At 51.1% G+C, this 13,440-nt stretch overlaps 1 protein-coding gene across 1 annotated transcript; it reads left to right on the top strand.

Moving 5' to 3' along the window:
• Nucleotides 1–10,858: 10,858 nt before the first annotated feature.
• On the top strand, nucleotides 10,859–11,872 carry LOC120701347 (ethylene-responsive transcription factor 14-like). The gene has a single exon (XM_039985441.1). It carries the CDS (start codon nucleotides 11,019–11,021, stop codon nucleotides 11,622–11,624), a length of 606 nt encoding a protein of 201 aa, XP_039841375.1. The 5' UTR covers nucleotides 10,859–11,018; the 3' UTR covers nucleotides 11,625–11,872.
• Nucleotides 11,873–13,440: the final 1,568 nt, after the last annotated feature.

Here is a 13,440-nt window from a genome sequence, read left to right as displayed (position 1 = left end):
GTCGTCGAAAATGGCACCAACTGCCTCCTCACCGGCGGTGTAGTTGGTAGCATCGTCGAACAACTCGTTGGTGTTGGCGGGACTGCTTCGCGCAAGCTCATGCACTAGGTTCCTGCACGTCGTGCCCTCGAGGAAGGCGTTGATGACCTCGACGTGGGTGACGCTGGGGAGCTCGGTGCAATGCTTGGAGAAGTGCCACACGTAGTCGCGCAGGGACTCATTGGGCTTCTGCCAACACCCTTTGAGGTCCCAGGAGTTCCCAGGGCGCACATACGTGCCGTGGAAGTTGCCCACGAAGATCTGGACTAAGTCGGCCCAGTTGTGGATCTGGTCCGCGAGCAAGTGCTTGAGCCACGTTCGTGTGGCGTCAGCAAGGTGAAGGGGAAGATTGCGGATGATAACCGCATCTTCCGTCGCACTGCCCAGCTGGCATGCTAGGCGGTAGTCGTTGAGCCAGACTGCGGGATCGGTCTCGCCCGAGTACTTGACAAGGGTAGTGGGCTGTCGAAAGCGTGGGGGAAAAGGAGCGGTTCGAATCTCCTGGCTGAAGCCACGGGTGCCCGGAGACTCTGGTGACTCGCCCCTGTCGTGCTCGGGGTCGAAGCGTCCACCCCGTCGAGGGGTGTACTTCCTGCCGTTGACGATGTAGCGGGCGTCGCCGTCGCCGGCATGCCCGCGCGTGTCGTGGAGTCGCTCCCTTGTGGGAGCCTTTCCGATGCGGTCGTGCACCGAGGGTGCCTTCGCATCATGCGCTACGACTGCCTTTCCCTTCCCTCCTGGTGGAGTGTGCACCGAAGCCTCGTGGTCCTGGCGTGCAGTCCCACCGGGCTGCTTCGGGACTATCGAGCGCATGCGAGACGCAGAGCTCTCGGCTTGCTGCACGGCAGCTTGCTCGATGAGCACCTGTGCCTCGCGGCGCAGGTTGCGACCCGAAGTCGTTGATGGCTCAGGCATCGCTTGGAGTAGGTAGGCCGCAGCGACGAGTTTTTCACCGGCCGTTTTCAGTTCCGGAGGTTTGTCGACATTGTCATCGGCTAGGATCCGCTCCCGGGCAACGCGTGCGGCTGCCTGGGCATGTGCGCCACACGCGGTGCGCAGCTCCTGAGTCTGCCGACGCTGCTCGTCGAGCTTGGCTTGAAGCTCCTTGAGCTGCGCCAGCTGTGCCTGCCGCACCGCCGAGCTTGACGAAGAAGAAAGGGCCGCAGCCGGCACCACCGGTTGGTTTGCCTGCGCGTCTGCCACGCCGTTCCCGTCATCACCCGGAGTGTTGTCCTCTTGCCCGTCCACGAGCTGGACCATGAAGCACTCCCGGGCGGGATCGTAACCCACCTCGCTGGAGTCCTCGGAGCAGGTGAGGCAGTAAGCCGCCGCGAGCTGGAACGAGCGGAAAGCGTCGGGGTCGCGGACCCCGGAGTAGTCCTCGGCCTCCTCGGCCGTGAAGTTGTCCATGAAGAAGCTGATATCGTCGGCGATCGAGCTTGCCATCTCGGGGTAGGAGTCTTTAGGAGACGATGCGATGAGGTTGCGGATCAATAGGAGGTGATGACCCGGCAGATCCTCATACTCGGCGAAGTTGGTGCTGGATGAAGAGGCGTAGGAAGCAGTATTGCGCATCCCGATGGGGAAGGGCGACGCCGCAGTCGCGCCCCCCTGGGAGGCACTAGGGCTGCAGTCAATGATGGTGCCGGCGTAGCTAACGCCGAGGCATGTGATGACGATGTGGTGGCCCCATCGGCCGCGACGCTGAGCTGCGACATGGCAACCTCAACCTATGTGGGGGAGCTGAGGCATGCCGCTCGGCGCCGCTCCACGCGCGCTTGTCGCGAGTGCTGGCCCGAGCGCCTGATGCGCCGGGCTGGTGAAGTCGGAACGTCAGGGTTGCGTCTGGGCGAGAGGAGCTCCATGAGGTAACTGCTGCCGGTTGCTCTGAACTCAAGACTCCCGAACCAGATCACGTATCCTGCTGGGAGCGGATCCAAGACGCCCATGGGGAATGGGTTGGATCTGCTCGCCATCCCTGGAGATCAAATGGGAACAAAAGAGAAATGTCACGCAGCGTCCCCTACCTAGCGCGCCAACTGTCGGTGTCCTGACCCGGCGGTCCGGACCCAACTAGAAATGTTGCTGCGTGTTTCCTCGTCCTAGATGTTGATTCAAGAGGCAACACAGTAACGCACGGGTTTATCCTGGTTCCGGCCGCGGGGCCGTACGTCCAGCAAGGGGGTGTGCGAGGGCACTGTATTATCTTGCACCGGAGGTGCCTGTAGTAGGGGGTACAGGCGAGGTGAGAGAGGGAGGGAAGCTCCCAAGTCTCTGCTAGAGAAGGAGTTGATTGAGGCGCGTGCCAATATCGGGGGCTCAGTGGTGCTGAGTGTTGCGTACTATCGAATGGGTTCGACCGCGACCCCCTTAAAGGAAGCCCGCCTCCTCCTTTTATAGACACAAGGAGGGATGGTGTACATGCATAAGGGATCGTGAAAGTCGTCGTCTTTTCCCCGAATCACGGGGGTGCAGTGGTCGAGCACTGTGGGAAGTACATTGTGGGGTATGGCATCGGGCGTGGCAGTCGTCCTGGGCATCGTCCTCAGCCTTGCGGAGATCGCGCCGGCGTCCTGACCGCCCCTGCAGGCGACGTGGTCATCGTTGTAGGGTGTATCGTCTTCCAGGTGTGGCGTGGCGGCGTTTCGTGGGCCCTGCAGGCCAGGGTCTTGCATATATATGTGCGCCAGCGGTAGTGGGGCACGTGGCGGTCCCGGGCCCCCCCTGGGTGGAGTGCTAGCGCGTGCGCTAAGGGGGTCCGGGAGTCACGTGGAGGTCCCGGACCCCTCCAGGGGGGAGGTCTGGGCCTTCGGCTGCTAGTGCTGAGCATCCCTCCTTGGGGGACACGTGGCGACGCCGGATCCCTTCCCGAGCAGGGGACGGGTCCGGGGCCGTAGGTTTGGTGAGGTGGAGTCCGGACAGCAGGAGTTGGCAGAATAGTAATGAGAGTTGTGCCGAGCACGTCTCGTACCGCGTCGCAGGTTCCCACAGTGTTGCCACAGCGTCCGGCATGGCGGAGCGCATGGCGGAGCAGTGACCGGAGTTGGCGGACGGGACTCCGGTCACAGCCACTGTGGGGAGTGGCGGTCTGACGCCGTCTGACCTGGGCGCTGTGGATGAGTGGTTGGCATTTAATGCCTCCGTGCGACGGGCGGGTGAGCGGAAGGGCCGTTTGTCCTCTTCGTCGAGGGGTGGCCTTGAGCGAGATGGAGACGATTCGCCCCGCTCGAGGGTAGGTTCGCTACCCTCGAGCGAGGCGGAGACGATTCGCGTCTCCCAGGGTAGGCTCGCTACCTCGAGCGAGGCGGAGATGCGGGGCGCGGTCGATGGTCTCGATGGGAGCCCTCGAGCGAGACGGAGATCACCCCGCGGGTCCGAGGGGGGTGCGGATGGGCCGCGTGCTGGGCTTCTTTGAGTCCTTTCCTTTCTTCCAGATTTGGAAGGAGGCCGTAGGCCTTCGTGGGCTCAGTTGCCTAATATGTGTTTGCGTTTTTAGGGTGATTTTAGTACCGCGATTAGGGTGCCCCTAATCGTGGTCCCCGACAGAACTAGATTAAATTAAATACGAAAGGACACTTCAATAAATATGAGAGATAGCAAGCCAGGAGAAACAACAATGGACCTATAAGTTGTATCATTGATTAGTTACAGCAATACAATAATAGAAATTGAGTACTATGAGAAGAAGGAACCAGGGGTAAAATTAACTTTTCACATCAGTATCATGTTAGTCCCTCATGACCACAAACCTACTGCAATCCTTTTCAGTCTCCTTTAAGGTTGCTGTATAGATTTCTTTTATGAAACAACGTTAATAGGGATAAGAAAAAGGTTTACGATGGAATTACATGAAGCGACATAAACTTACACTAGATCGTTCAGCCAATCCACAATTGCGCTACTAGATATTTCTTCTTTGCTCATATGGATATATAATTGGAGCAAATAATTTGCCGCAAATTCATAACTAAGGTTGGCACTGCAAGAGTCCATTCTGTTTGAAGATGAAATTTCCATAAAATTGTAGCAGTCTGGCGGGCTAAGAAAAATACTTAACGTTCAAAAAGTATTGTATCATTAGTATTAATATTGGCCCTCTTGTTAAAAAAACTCACATTAAATGTAACCCTTTTTAAGAAAGGGAATTGTTCCGATTAAATGGCAATATCGTTACAGATAAACTTTTCCTATAACTTTCAGTAATTTGACAAACTCTTGTTGGAAAACAAAGAGGGACGAGCTAATGCAATGGAAGATCATTTGCGCTTGTGTCCTGAGGATCCTGCGTTCAATCAACCTGTTTCCAAGTTGCAACGAAAGGTGATCATCTGAAAGTTCATACGAGACCCCTAAACTTGCATTGTGGGAGGCTTCAGCATCGCTCCTTCTGTCACAAACGCCTGATTTCCTTGTTTCGCTTCTCTGGAACTTGAGCCAACAGAATGTCTAGGGTGTAGTGAACGCGAACCAACATAATCATGTCCTAGTATTATGAACCGCGCCCTACAGAGTCTCTCCTCCAATATTAGGCCCGTCACATTGCAGGCCGTTTGACCTTAGACTCCGAGCAGCAAGTCTTCGGCATGAAGCCAAGAAACAAAGCACTGTCAGGGTTGATGCACGCTCACTCGAACACGGACTAGCGTTGTCAAAAAAGGAATGTAAATGGAACCTTTTTTCCAATTGTTTTACTTGGCGGTGCTGAAAACCTGCCAATTTGGACGTTGGAACTGTTGCATGACACAAAGTAATCGTAATAAACAGCGGCCAGGCCTCTGCTTGTCCCCTTCCTCATCATGCCCTGTGATAAAAGGCTCTGACTTCGCCATTTGTTCGGCAGCACCTTTGCCTTGCTTATGGAAGACAACCATTCATTTTTAATGGTAAAAAAATGTTCTGCTTCAATTCACATTGCACACAAACATCAAAGACCTGAAAAGCGAATTCAGACGTATGAAACCAGCTCCTAGCAACAACGGCTTCAATTCAACTCCGTGCTCCGATGCTCGCGTGTATTTCGCTCTAATAATCATAAATCATGCTCCGAGATGGGATGCCTGTGGGCGTGGCCAAACCCTGCCTTGCCTTTGTGGAGACAAATCCTTCGTTTTTCCTCTTGTCCTCAGGTTTTCAAATCCCTCCGTACAAAATCGATCGATTTGTTGGGCAGATCGCGGAGCTCAAACCGTTTGACGAACTGCGACTAGCCGAGCTACTTTTGCAGTGTATCCAAAGCCTCCTCGAGCTAACAAACTTGACCTCCCCGAACTGGCCAGTCCCCATGCACTTTGCATAGTCTTCTAGACGAGAGTTTCAGGTCACGTGGCGTTTGTGATGCCTTCTTTGCATTGGTTGCTGCATTAGCATGTGTTGTTAGGAAGGTGTTCCAACAAGTCGGACCAAAATGTTGCTGCCTTTTTGGAGCAACAGGAGTTTTTATTTTACCCTTATGGAAAAATTTTAATATATATTTCTTTTGGCATTCAAACAGGGAGGGTCACACAGCATCTAAGCAACTTCCGTTCGTCCATATATATGTTCTTTTCGTAAATAAAAGAATTTTTTTCTCTGATGCAGTGTACGGCATGTCCGTGGTTGGGTTAGCCTGAACATCAGAGCACACGCACGCGCCCAGACTACCTTTATTTTTGTATTAGATACCACCTGCTATGTTCTCATCTGATTACCTAGATGTGGTTGTAGTGCGTAGGGTAGCACCGCCTGTTGACTACTGCTGTATTACGGTCAACACCGACCTCTACTGTCGGATAGATGTAGAAGACCTGGTCAGAATTCAGAGTAGGACAACGCGTGTCAATCTTGCCATCGCACGATTCTTTTACTGGAAAAAGAAATGGTTTAATACGCCACTGTATTGGAAAACTTTGGTTCTCACGAAAGTAACTCATTTTGACATGTCAGTATATTGGGGGAAAAGCAGAAAAATTCAGATCGTTTTGACCACTGCAGCAAAGCGCCATAGTGGTTGAGTACATCTAGCGAGGTAACGTAATTCTGTCTGGCATGACTCCAACTTCAAAAAATTCATGGATTTCTTGAAGCTGTTCATACCCATAGGTCAAGAAAATTCTTGAAGCTAGAGCTATAAATAAATCAAAGGTCTCCTTTTGAGTCATTATACTTTTGTTTTAGATTTAAAATAAAAAACAATAAAAAGAATTTTAATCTATTTACAAACTTCAGCTCTAGCAGGTATCTCAGAGCTGGAGCTATGCCAAACGGACAAACCCGTAATATAGTATATATATATATATCCTCAAAATAATGTTAACACAGCATGCCATTATGCTAATTACAGTACACATAGATTACCCGCAAAAAACAATACAGTACACGTAGACGTACGCAGTACGCTGTCTTTGTCCAAATACTGACATTAAAAAGGTACAGGAGTAGCGCTTTCGGTGGTTAATATAATCTTCTTTTTTAAGGAGGCTTTCGATGCTGAATCGTGCGTGCGTGCATGCAGTAATGTAATGAACAACTCATCACCTGGCGTGGACACATCTCTGCAAATTCCGCGTCGTGGGATCCGACTCTGCACCACCGGCCCGCCGCCCAGACGCCTCTAGCTGTCTCGTTCGTGAACTGACCGACCTGAACCTGGACCCGAACACTCGCCAGCAGAATAGTCTCTCTTACGTGCTCTCGCATGCAAAGCAAAGCGCCTAAAGCGAGCGAGCGGCGAAACCTGCGTCGACCGCCCGTTCAATGGCACGCACGCTTACCAGCCGGCAGCCGGGCGGAACGAACTTGGAAGAGACTCGGCGGCCAGGTGCGCCCGGCGGCGCATCTCGTTCTCGTGGCGGTGACGAAAATTAAACGCGACCCAGGCGCCTTAGCTTCCTCGGCTCCCCCGGTTGGAACTTGGAAGGAACGCACGCGTCCGCGCGCGGACGAGGTGGACGGAGGAATGGCTGATCGCAGGAGTAACCCCGGCCGGAACCTCTCGGCTCGCCGCGCGTGGGTGGGATCGCTGCTGGCATGGCCAAGCCGTGTGGTCCGTGTGGACGGGAGCGACGAGAGACCCTCGCACGCCGCCACACGCCCACGCATGGCATGCATGGGTGCGCGGGCGACGAGTTGTGCCTGCCGCGCACGTACCAAACGGACAAGTTGACGTTGCCGGGTGCGGGCGCATGCATGAGCCACGCACGCACCTCTGGCCTGTTTTCAAAGCACGTAATGTCTCTCTTATATTTGGGCATAATAAAACAATAAAATTAAATACTCACCAGTAAAAGCCGGTAGCCTGATGGACAGGTAATTAAGCAAGACCTCTACATTCTACTCCCTCCATTCCGTAGGTTCGGATAGCGCAATTTGACCCAGGTTGACCCCATTGTCGGTAATGCAATGCCGAACCACAAACGTTAGCAACCAGCCGCCATCAGTACGCTAGCTTTGACTCCCCCATAATAACAATAAACAAATAAATAAACACAAGATAGTTGGGGATAAACAGCCAGGTTACACGATTTGAAATTGTACACGATTATTGTCTGATGCGACTACATGTATGCTAGCTTGATCGCCTAGTTTACCTACTCCCTCCTTCCCTGTTTATAAGGCATACACGTATATCAAGATTCAAACCTTGTCATCTTTGACCAATAATTTGACTATTAAATTTTTATTTTTATAATGCAAATTTCATATGATTGGATTCATAATCAAATATATTTTACAATGATTATAAGTTTATAATCAAAAGTGATATAATATATGATAAATAAATGGTCAAAGTGTTGTTTAGAAGACCGTGTCATGTTCCACCATGCCTTATAAACGGGGAAGGAGGGAGTAATTAGCAAGAGGCCAGCCAATAATCAATGCAGTTTATTTCTCGGTGGTACAGAGTCTAGATGGATTCAAGGACACATCGCCTGACAGACAGAAAGGGCCAGCGCGCGCTTGCTTTTCTCGGCGCAATAACTAATAAGCAAGCGGCCGTCTCGCGGTCAGCGCGCGGGGCCGGGGTGGGGAGGGAGACCAGGTCCAAATCTGAAACGCCCCTTTTATTTCCCGGCGGCGGCTAGACCAGTGCCGGCGGTAAGCTAGCACGAAACGTATGCCGATCTAAACACACCCACTCTCTCTCTCTCTCTCTCTCTCTCTCTCTCTCTCTCTCTCTCTCTCTCTCTCTCTCTCTCTCTCTCTCTCTCTCTCATCTCATCTCATCTCATCTCATCTCATCTCGGCACGTACGGTCCCATCGACACATCCATCCGTCCGTCCATATATATCCGGCACGCTCGTCTCTAGTCCGCCTCGTGTTGAGAAATAGAGGACGGACGTCGTCGGCTTTGAACCCAGCTGCCGTGCCATTTCGCCTGATCGATCTCATCTAGTCGCATCGCGTTCGCATCCGGTCCGTTCAAAGCCTCCGCGCGACGCGCGCGCGTCGTGCCGCTACGTTCTAGCTAGGCTGCTGCCACGCGCAGCCAGATCTTTTATTTGCATGCGATCGGCGGCGGCATTGCAGTTGCAGCCCGGTTGACCGCGCGCGGAGGGATCGGAGACGACGATGGCGGCGGACGGGCGCCGACCGCCGCTCGCGGGCTGGGCGGCGGCGGAGGCGGACGGGGACGACGCGGCGAGCGCCGTGCTCTCCGGGGAGTACCAGGCGCTAGAGATGTCCGCGATGGTGTCGGCGCTGGCCCACGTCGTCGCCGGCGGCGGCGGCGACGACGGGTCGTACCCGCCGGCAGCAATGGCGCCCGCGGGCGGGTACGCGCACGAGGCGGCGCAGCAGCAGTGGGGAAGCTACCCGCCGCCGGCTGCCGCCGCACCGACGCGGCCGGATCACTTCTTCGCTGCAGGTGAGATCCTTCACATTATATTAGTCTGTCTATGGTAGTATATATCTGGAGCAAGAACATTGCATGCATGCAGGTAACGGGAGGGAAGGAATATTCCTTATTAGCAATAACAAACCCAAAGAACAGCTTCGCGTGACGTGTTCGCGCTTTGCCCTTTGCAACTTTTCTTTAGCTGCTCCCTTCCTATTCGTAGCGGTTCTTGCTTGTTTAATCAGCACGCACGCAGGTTTTAGTCCTGCATTAATTGGGACTAAAACATGGATTATTATTGTGGCTGTGAATATACTTTGCTTGCGCCAGGAGGAAATCCTACGCCGCCCAAGCATGGATTACACGCGGCGGACGGGTTTAAGCACGTACGGTTATTAGATGCACGCAGATTTAGTTCTCATACTTTTTTTTTGAGGTTTTCTTTATAACAAATTTGATTTGAAGTGGAGCAAGCAGAATGACAAAATTTTTCTCATGATTTATTACGAGAATCTTGTATGCATGAAGTATTAAATGAAGTCTATTTACAATACCTCTTCATAAGTAGGTGCAATTTTTTGCGACAAATTTAATGACGATAACTAATCGATAGTTGGATATAGTAATGTTACAGTAACCTTACTCTAATTATGCGGCCAAAGGCCTCATTAGATTCGTCAGATTTTCCAGCGCAGGGTTCTGGAGCTGGTTTTATAAATTGTTTTTATTTAACACCTCTAATTAGAGGTCAAAATTCTATTTTCCAGAATTCTAGACTAATCAAACGGGGGCAATGTTGGATTTGACCTAGCTGGAGCCGATGAGTAACTCGTGACCCGTTCGATCGGTTGTAGTGCGTGCGTGAGCATCCTGCATGCAAAACGAGCCCCGCATGTGGATCTCGCGCGCCAGCGGAGATTAGGCAGCAAGAAGCTGATGTCGATCCACAGCCTCTTCCAACTCCCACCAAACAATCCATATCCACCAGTAATTATAGCATATATTCACATTGTAGGTCGTTTTTAGATTAATTATTGCTGATGTGCGTATCCCATTCACTGCAGCACTCATGCACCACAACAAAAATACTCTCTTCGTTCCAAATTGTAGGTCATTTTTTATTTTTTTAGATTCACAGTAATTATTATGCACCTAGATATAGCATATATTTAGATACATAGCAAAATATATAAATTTAGAAAAGTCAAAACGACTTACCTTTTGGAACGGAGGGAATATATTCCCAAGCTAGCAAGGCATGCATTGTGTGCGCGCGCACAGCTGCTTGCGTTGGATTGGGTCTTCTCTTTAGTCTTGTCAAATTGCTAAGTTATAATTTTGTCGCTAAGGCCGTGTTTAGTTCCGTTGCAAAATTTTTTGCAAAGAAATTTTACTAATTTGAAGTACTAAATGAAGTCTATTTACAAAACTTTTTGCACAGATGTGTTGTAAATCGCGAGACGAATCTAATGATGCTAATTAATCCATGATTAATCAATAATTAGCGAATGGTTATTGTAGCATTACTGTTGCAAATTATAGATTAAGTAGGCTCATTAGATTCGTCTCGTGATTTACAGCCCATTCATGCAAAAAATTTGTAAATAGACTTCATTTCGTACTCCATGCATGTTTCGAAATATTCGATGTGACGTTTTTTTGTGTTTACGGGGTTTACGGAGTTGTATCCGGGGCTAAGAGAGATATCGCTACACCTCTCTAAAAAAAGAGATATCGCTACAGTTTTTTTCAGAGAGAGAGAAAAAAGCTACGACACGACACGACTGTGCGTGTGCCGGCCGGGGAACCTACCTACGTACGTACGCGCTCGCAACTGGCCGATCGATACGGATCGGATAGACCCGTATTAATGGCTACGCCCAGCAAAAATACGACCCGTACCCGCCGTATGTATGGGTCAGCACGACACGGCATCGGTCAAATGCGGCGCGCGCACTATATATATCCGCGCTCCCTACGCTGCTCGCATGACCCCCGCGCGGGCAAGTGGGCGTGCCAAGCTTGCTCATCAGTGTGGTCAGTGCTCGTCGTGTCGTGTCTCATCCATCTACCGTGTCCGCGCGCGCAGGGGGAGGATCCGGAGGAGAGCAGGGCGGCGGCGGCCACCACCACCACCACGACGTGCGGCGCGCGGCGGCGGCGGCCATGGAGGAGCACACGCCCACGGCCGCGGCGGGCGGCGAGCGGCGGTACCGCGGCGTGCGGCAGCGGCCGTGGGGCAAGTGGGCGGCGGAGATCCGCGACCCGCATAAGGCGGCCCGCGTGTGGCTCGGCACGTTCGAGACCGCCGAGGCCGCGGCGCGCGCCTACGACGAGGCCGCGCTCCGCTTCCGCGGCAGCCGCGCCAAGCTCAACTTCCCCGAGGACGCGCGCCTCACCGCCCCGTCGTCCGCCGCCGCCGCGGCGTCGTCCGCGGCGGGGGCCTCGGCCGCCGGCGCGTACCCGGACGCCAGTGCCTTCTCGGAGTACCTGCAGTACCAGATGCTGATGCATGGTGGTGGCTTTCCTCATCATCAGTACTACGGCGGCGCCGGCGCCGGCTCCGTGAGCAGTTCCTCGGGCTCCTACTCCTTTGCCGCCTCCTCCGTCACCGTGGCTTCTGTGCCGCCGTCCTCTGCTTCGGGATACGGCGAGGCGGCGCAGTGGACCGGCACCAGCAGCTGGCCGGACAGTGCCTGGAGCTATCCGTCGACTACGGGTTCTTGGTCCGGTTCCGGCAACTATCCACCGTCAACTCGTCCTCCTCAATAGTCCCTGCTCCTGTTCCATCATTCCCACGTCTTCCGTTTTTTCCCCTCTCCGAAAGAAGAAAGCTTCTTTGATTGAGAAGAAAGATGTTTTTTTTTGTTCAAGGTGCATGCATCCGTGCAAGATCCAGAAGAAGGTTGCGATGTCGTGTTTCTTCTTTGCTTGGTGGTGTGTTGATCCTGTATTAGTCATGTGGTGATGAATTTCGGCTGCAACTTAATGGAAAAGCACGTGATAAATAACATTTCATTTAAAAAATCTTTATCAGTCGATGAGGCACGCATGTGACGCTGATCGCTGAGTTCCTGTCCCATCTGATCTAACAAGTTCGCGCAGGCTTCGCGCGGCCACTGGCAGGGGTCTGTTCGGTATGAAGCACGTGGGTGTCCAATCATCTCTTACAAAGTTTTTGTAAATTCAATCAAATTTTGGTCATGTATCATTTTTGTTAGAAGTTTTCTTTTTTATATAACACATTTATGTTAGAAGTTGGACTGTGAGCTCTTGCTTGCAGGACTGTACCAACAGAACTACAAAAAGGGCTGTAAATGATAAATCCACAAAAAAAGGCTCTAGCGCGGGTGAGTTAGTGTTAGAGCTAGCAGCTAGGGACTTGGTTTGGGCTAAAAGTTCAACAAAGTCCAACAAGTTTAAAGGAAGCTCATGACAACAAGCGCTGACCAGACTCTGGATGCAACTAGCTAGACCATAGTGGCCGATCAGCGATGGACATGCAACAAGCCAACATGTTAGATACTTAGATTCATCGATGGCTGGGGGTGATGGAAATGCATCTTTCAATCATCTAATAACGAGGTGATGGGTCTTCAACAACCGTTGTAGGCTTGTCGCGAGAAGGCCGCCATTGGGCTTGGGCTAGAGGTGACACATGCAGGAACCGCTAAAGGTGGGGGGAATGAAAGTGGTGGTGTGGAGTTTGCAAGAAATGTGTGGTGACATGTGTAGCGACTTTTTATGACGAATGTGTGACAAATTGGTTCATTTTTATAGTAGTTGGCCCACCAGAGACGATATAGGACAAGGAAGCCGCAAGATCATGAGGGGTGATAGGAGGTTGGTGCTCGTTTGCTATCCTTGATGGCTGCGAATGAGGCGATGAAGCCATAAAGAGACAAGCAGGCTCGTTTATTGCGTGGTTTACATTTTGCATTGTAACGTCGATTAATGAGCTCCAATGACAACGAACACCCGTATAGCATATATAATACGGTCTATTAATTTCTCTAGAATAATTTTGTGTGAGCTGGGATTCCAGGATCAAATTAACGGAGCATTCATGTGACCATGTGAGTATTCTTATTAAAAGCAGAGATGCTCTTTGTTGTGTCATTCATCATGATAGAAGAAGAATAAGTACAATACGCAACATGCATGACCATGGCTCAAATGCCGCGGGAGAGACTCGTAAGAAAGGGAAAGTCCAAATCACACCCTCGAACTATCGTAAAAATATGATTTTCAATCTTCAACTACAAAACTAGATAACATATGCCGTCCAACTGCCAAAACCAGACAAATTTGGCTTTGGAGTGGTTTCCAAGCTGGATTTGTATTTTTTTTAAAAAAATAAAGAAATTCTAATTAGATCTAAAAAAATTAAAACTAATTCATTTTAAATCAGAGAAATTCGAAACTAGTATCAAATTTTTTCTAAAAATGTAACCTATCTACTATTGCTCTATTTGAATCTTGGTTACTCAAAAATAATAGACAACCACAAGCAACCAAATATTATAAAAATAAAAAAAATTAGATATGAATAACTGAAAAGTATCATGCCAATACATAGGTTACATTT

Source organism: Panicum virgatum, chromosome 3K (genome assembly GCF_016808335.1).
Source record: "Panicum virgatum strain AP13 chromosome 3K, P.virgatum_v5, whole genome shotgun sequence".
In the NCBI taxonomy this organism is placed as follows: Eukaryota; Viridiplantae; Streptophyta; class Magnoliopsida; order Poales; family Poaceae; genus Panicum; species Panicum virgatum.
Note: the sequence above shows the minus strand (reverse complement) of the source record. Positions and strands in the feature narration are given on the sequence as shown.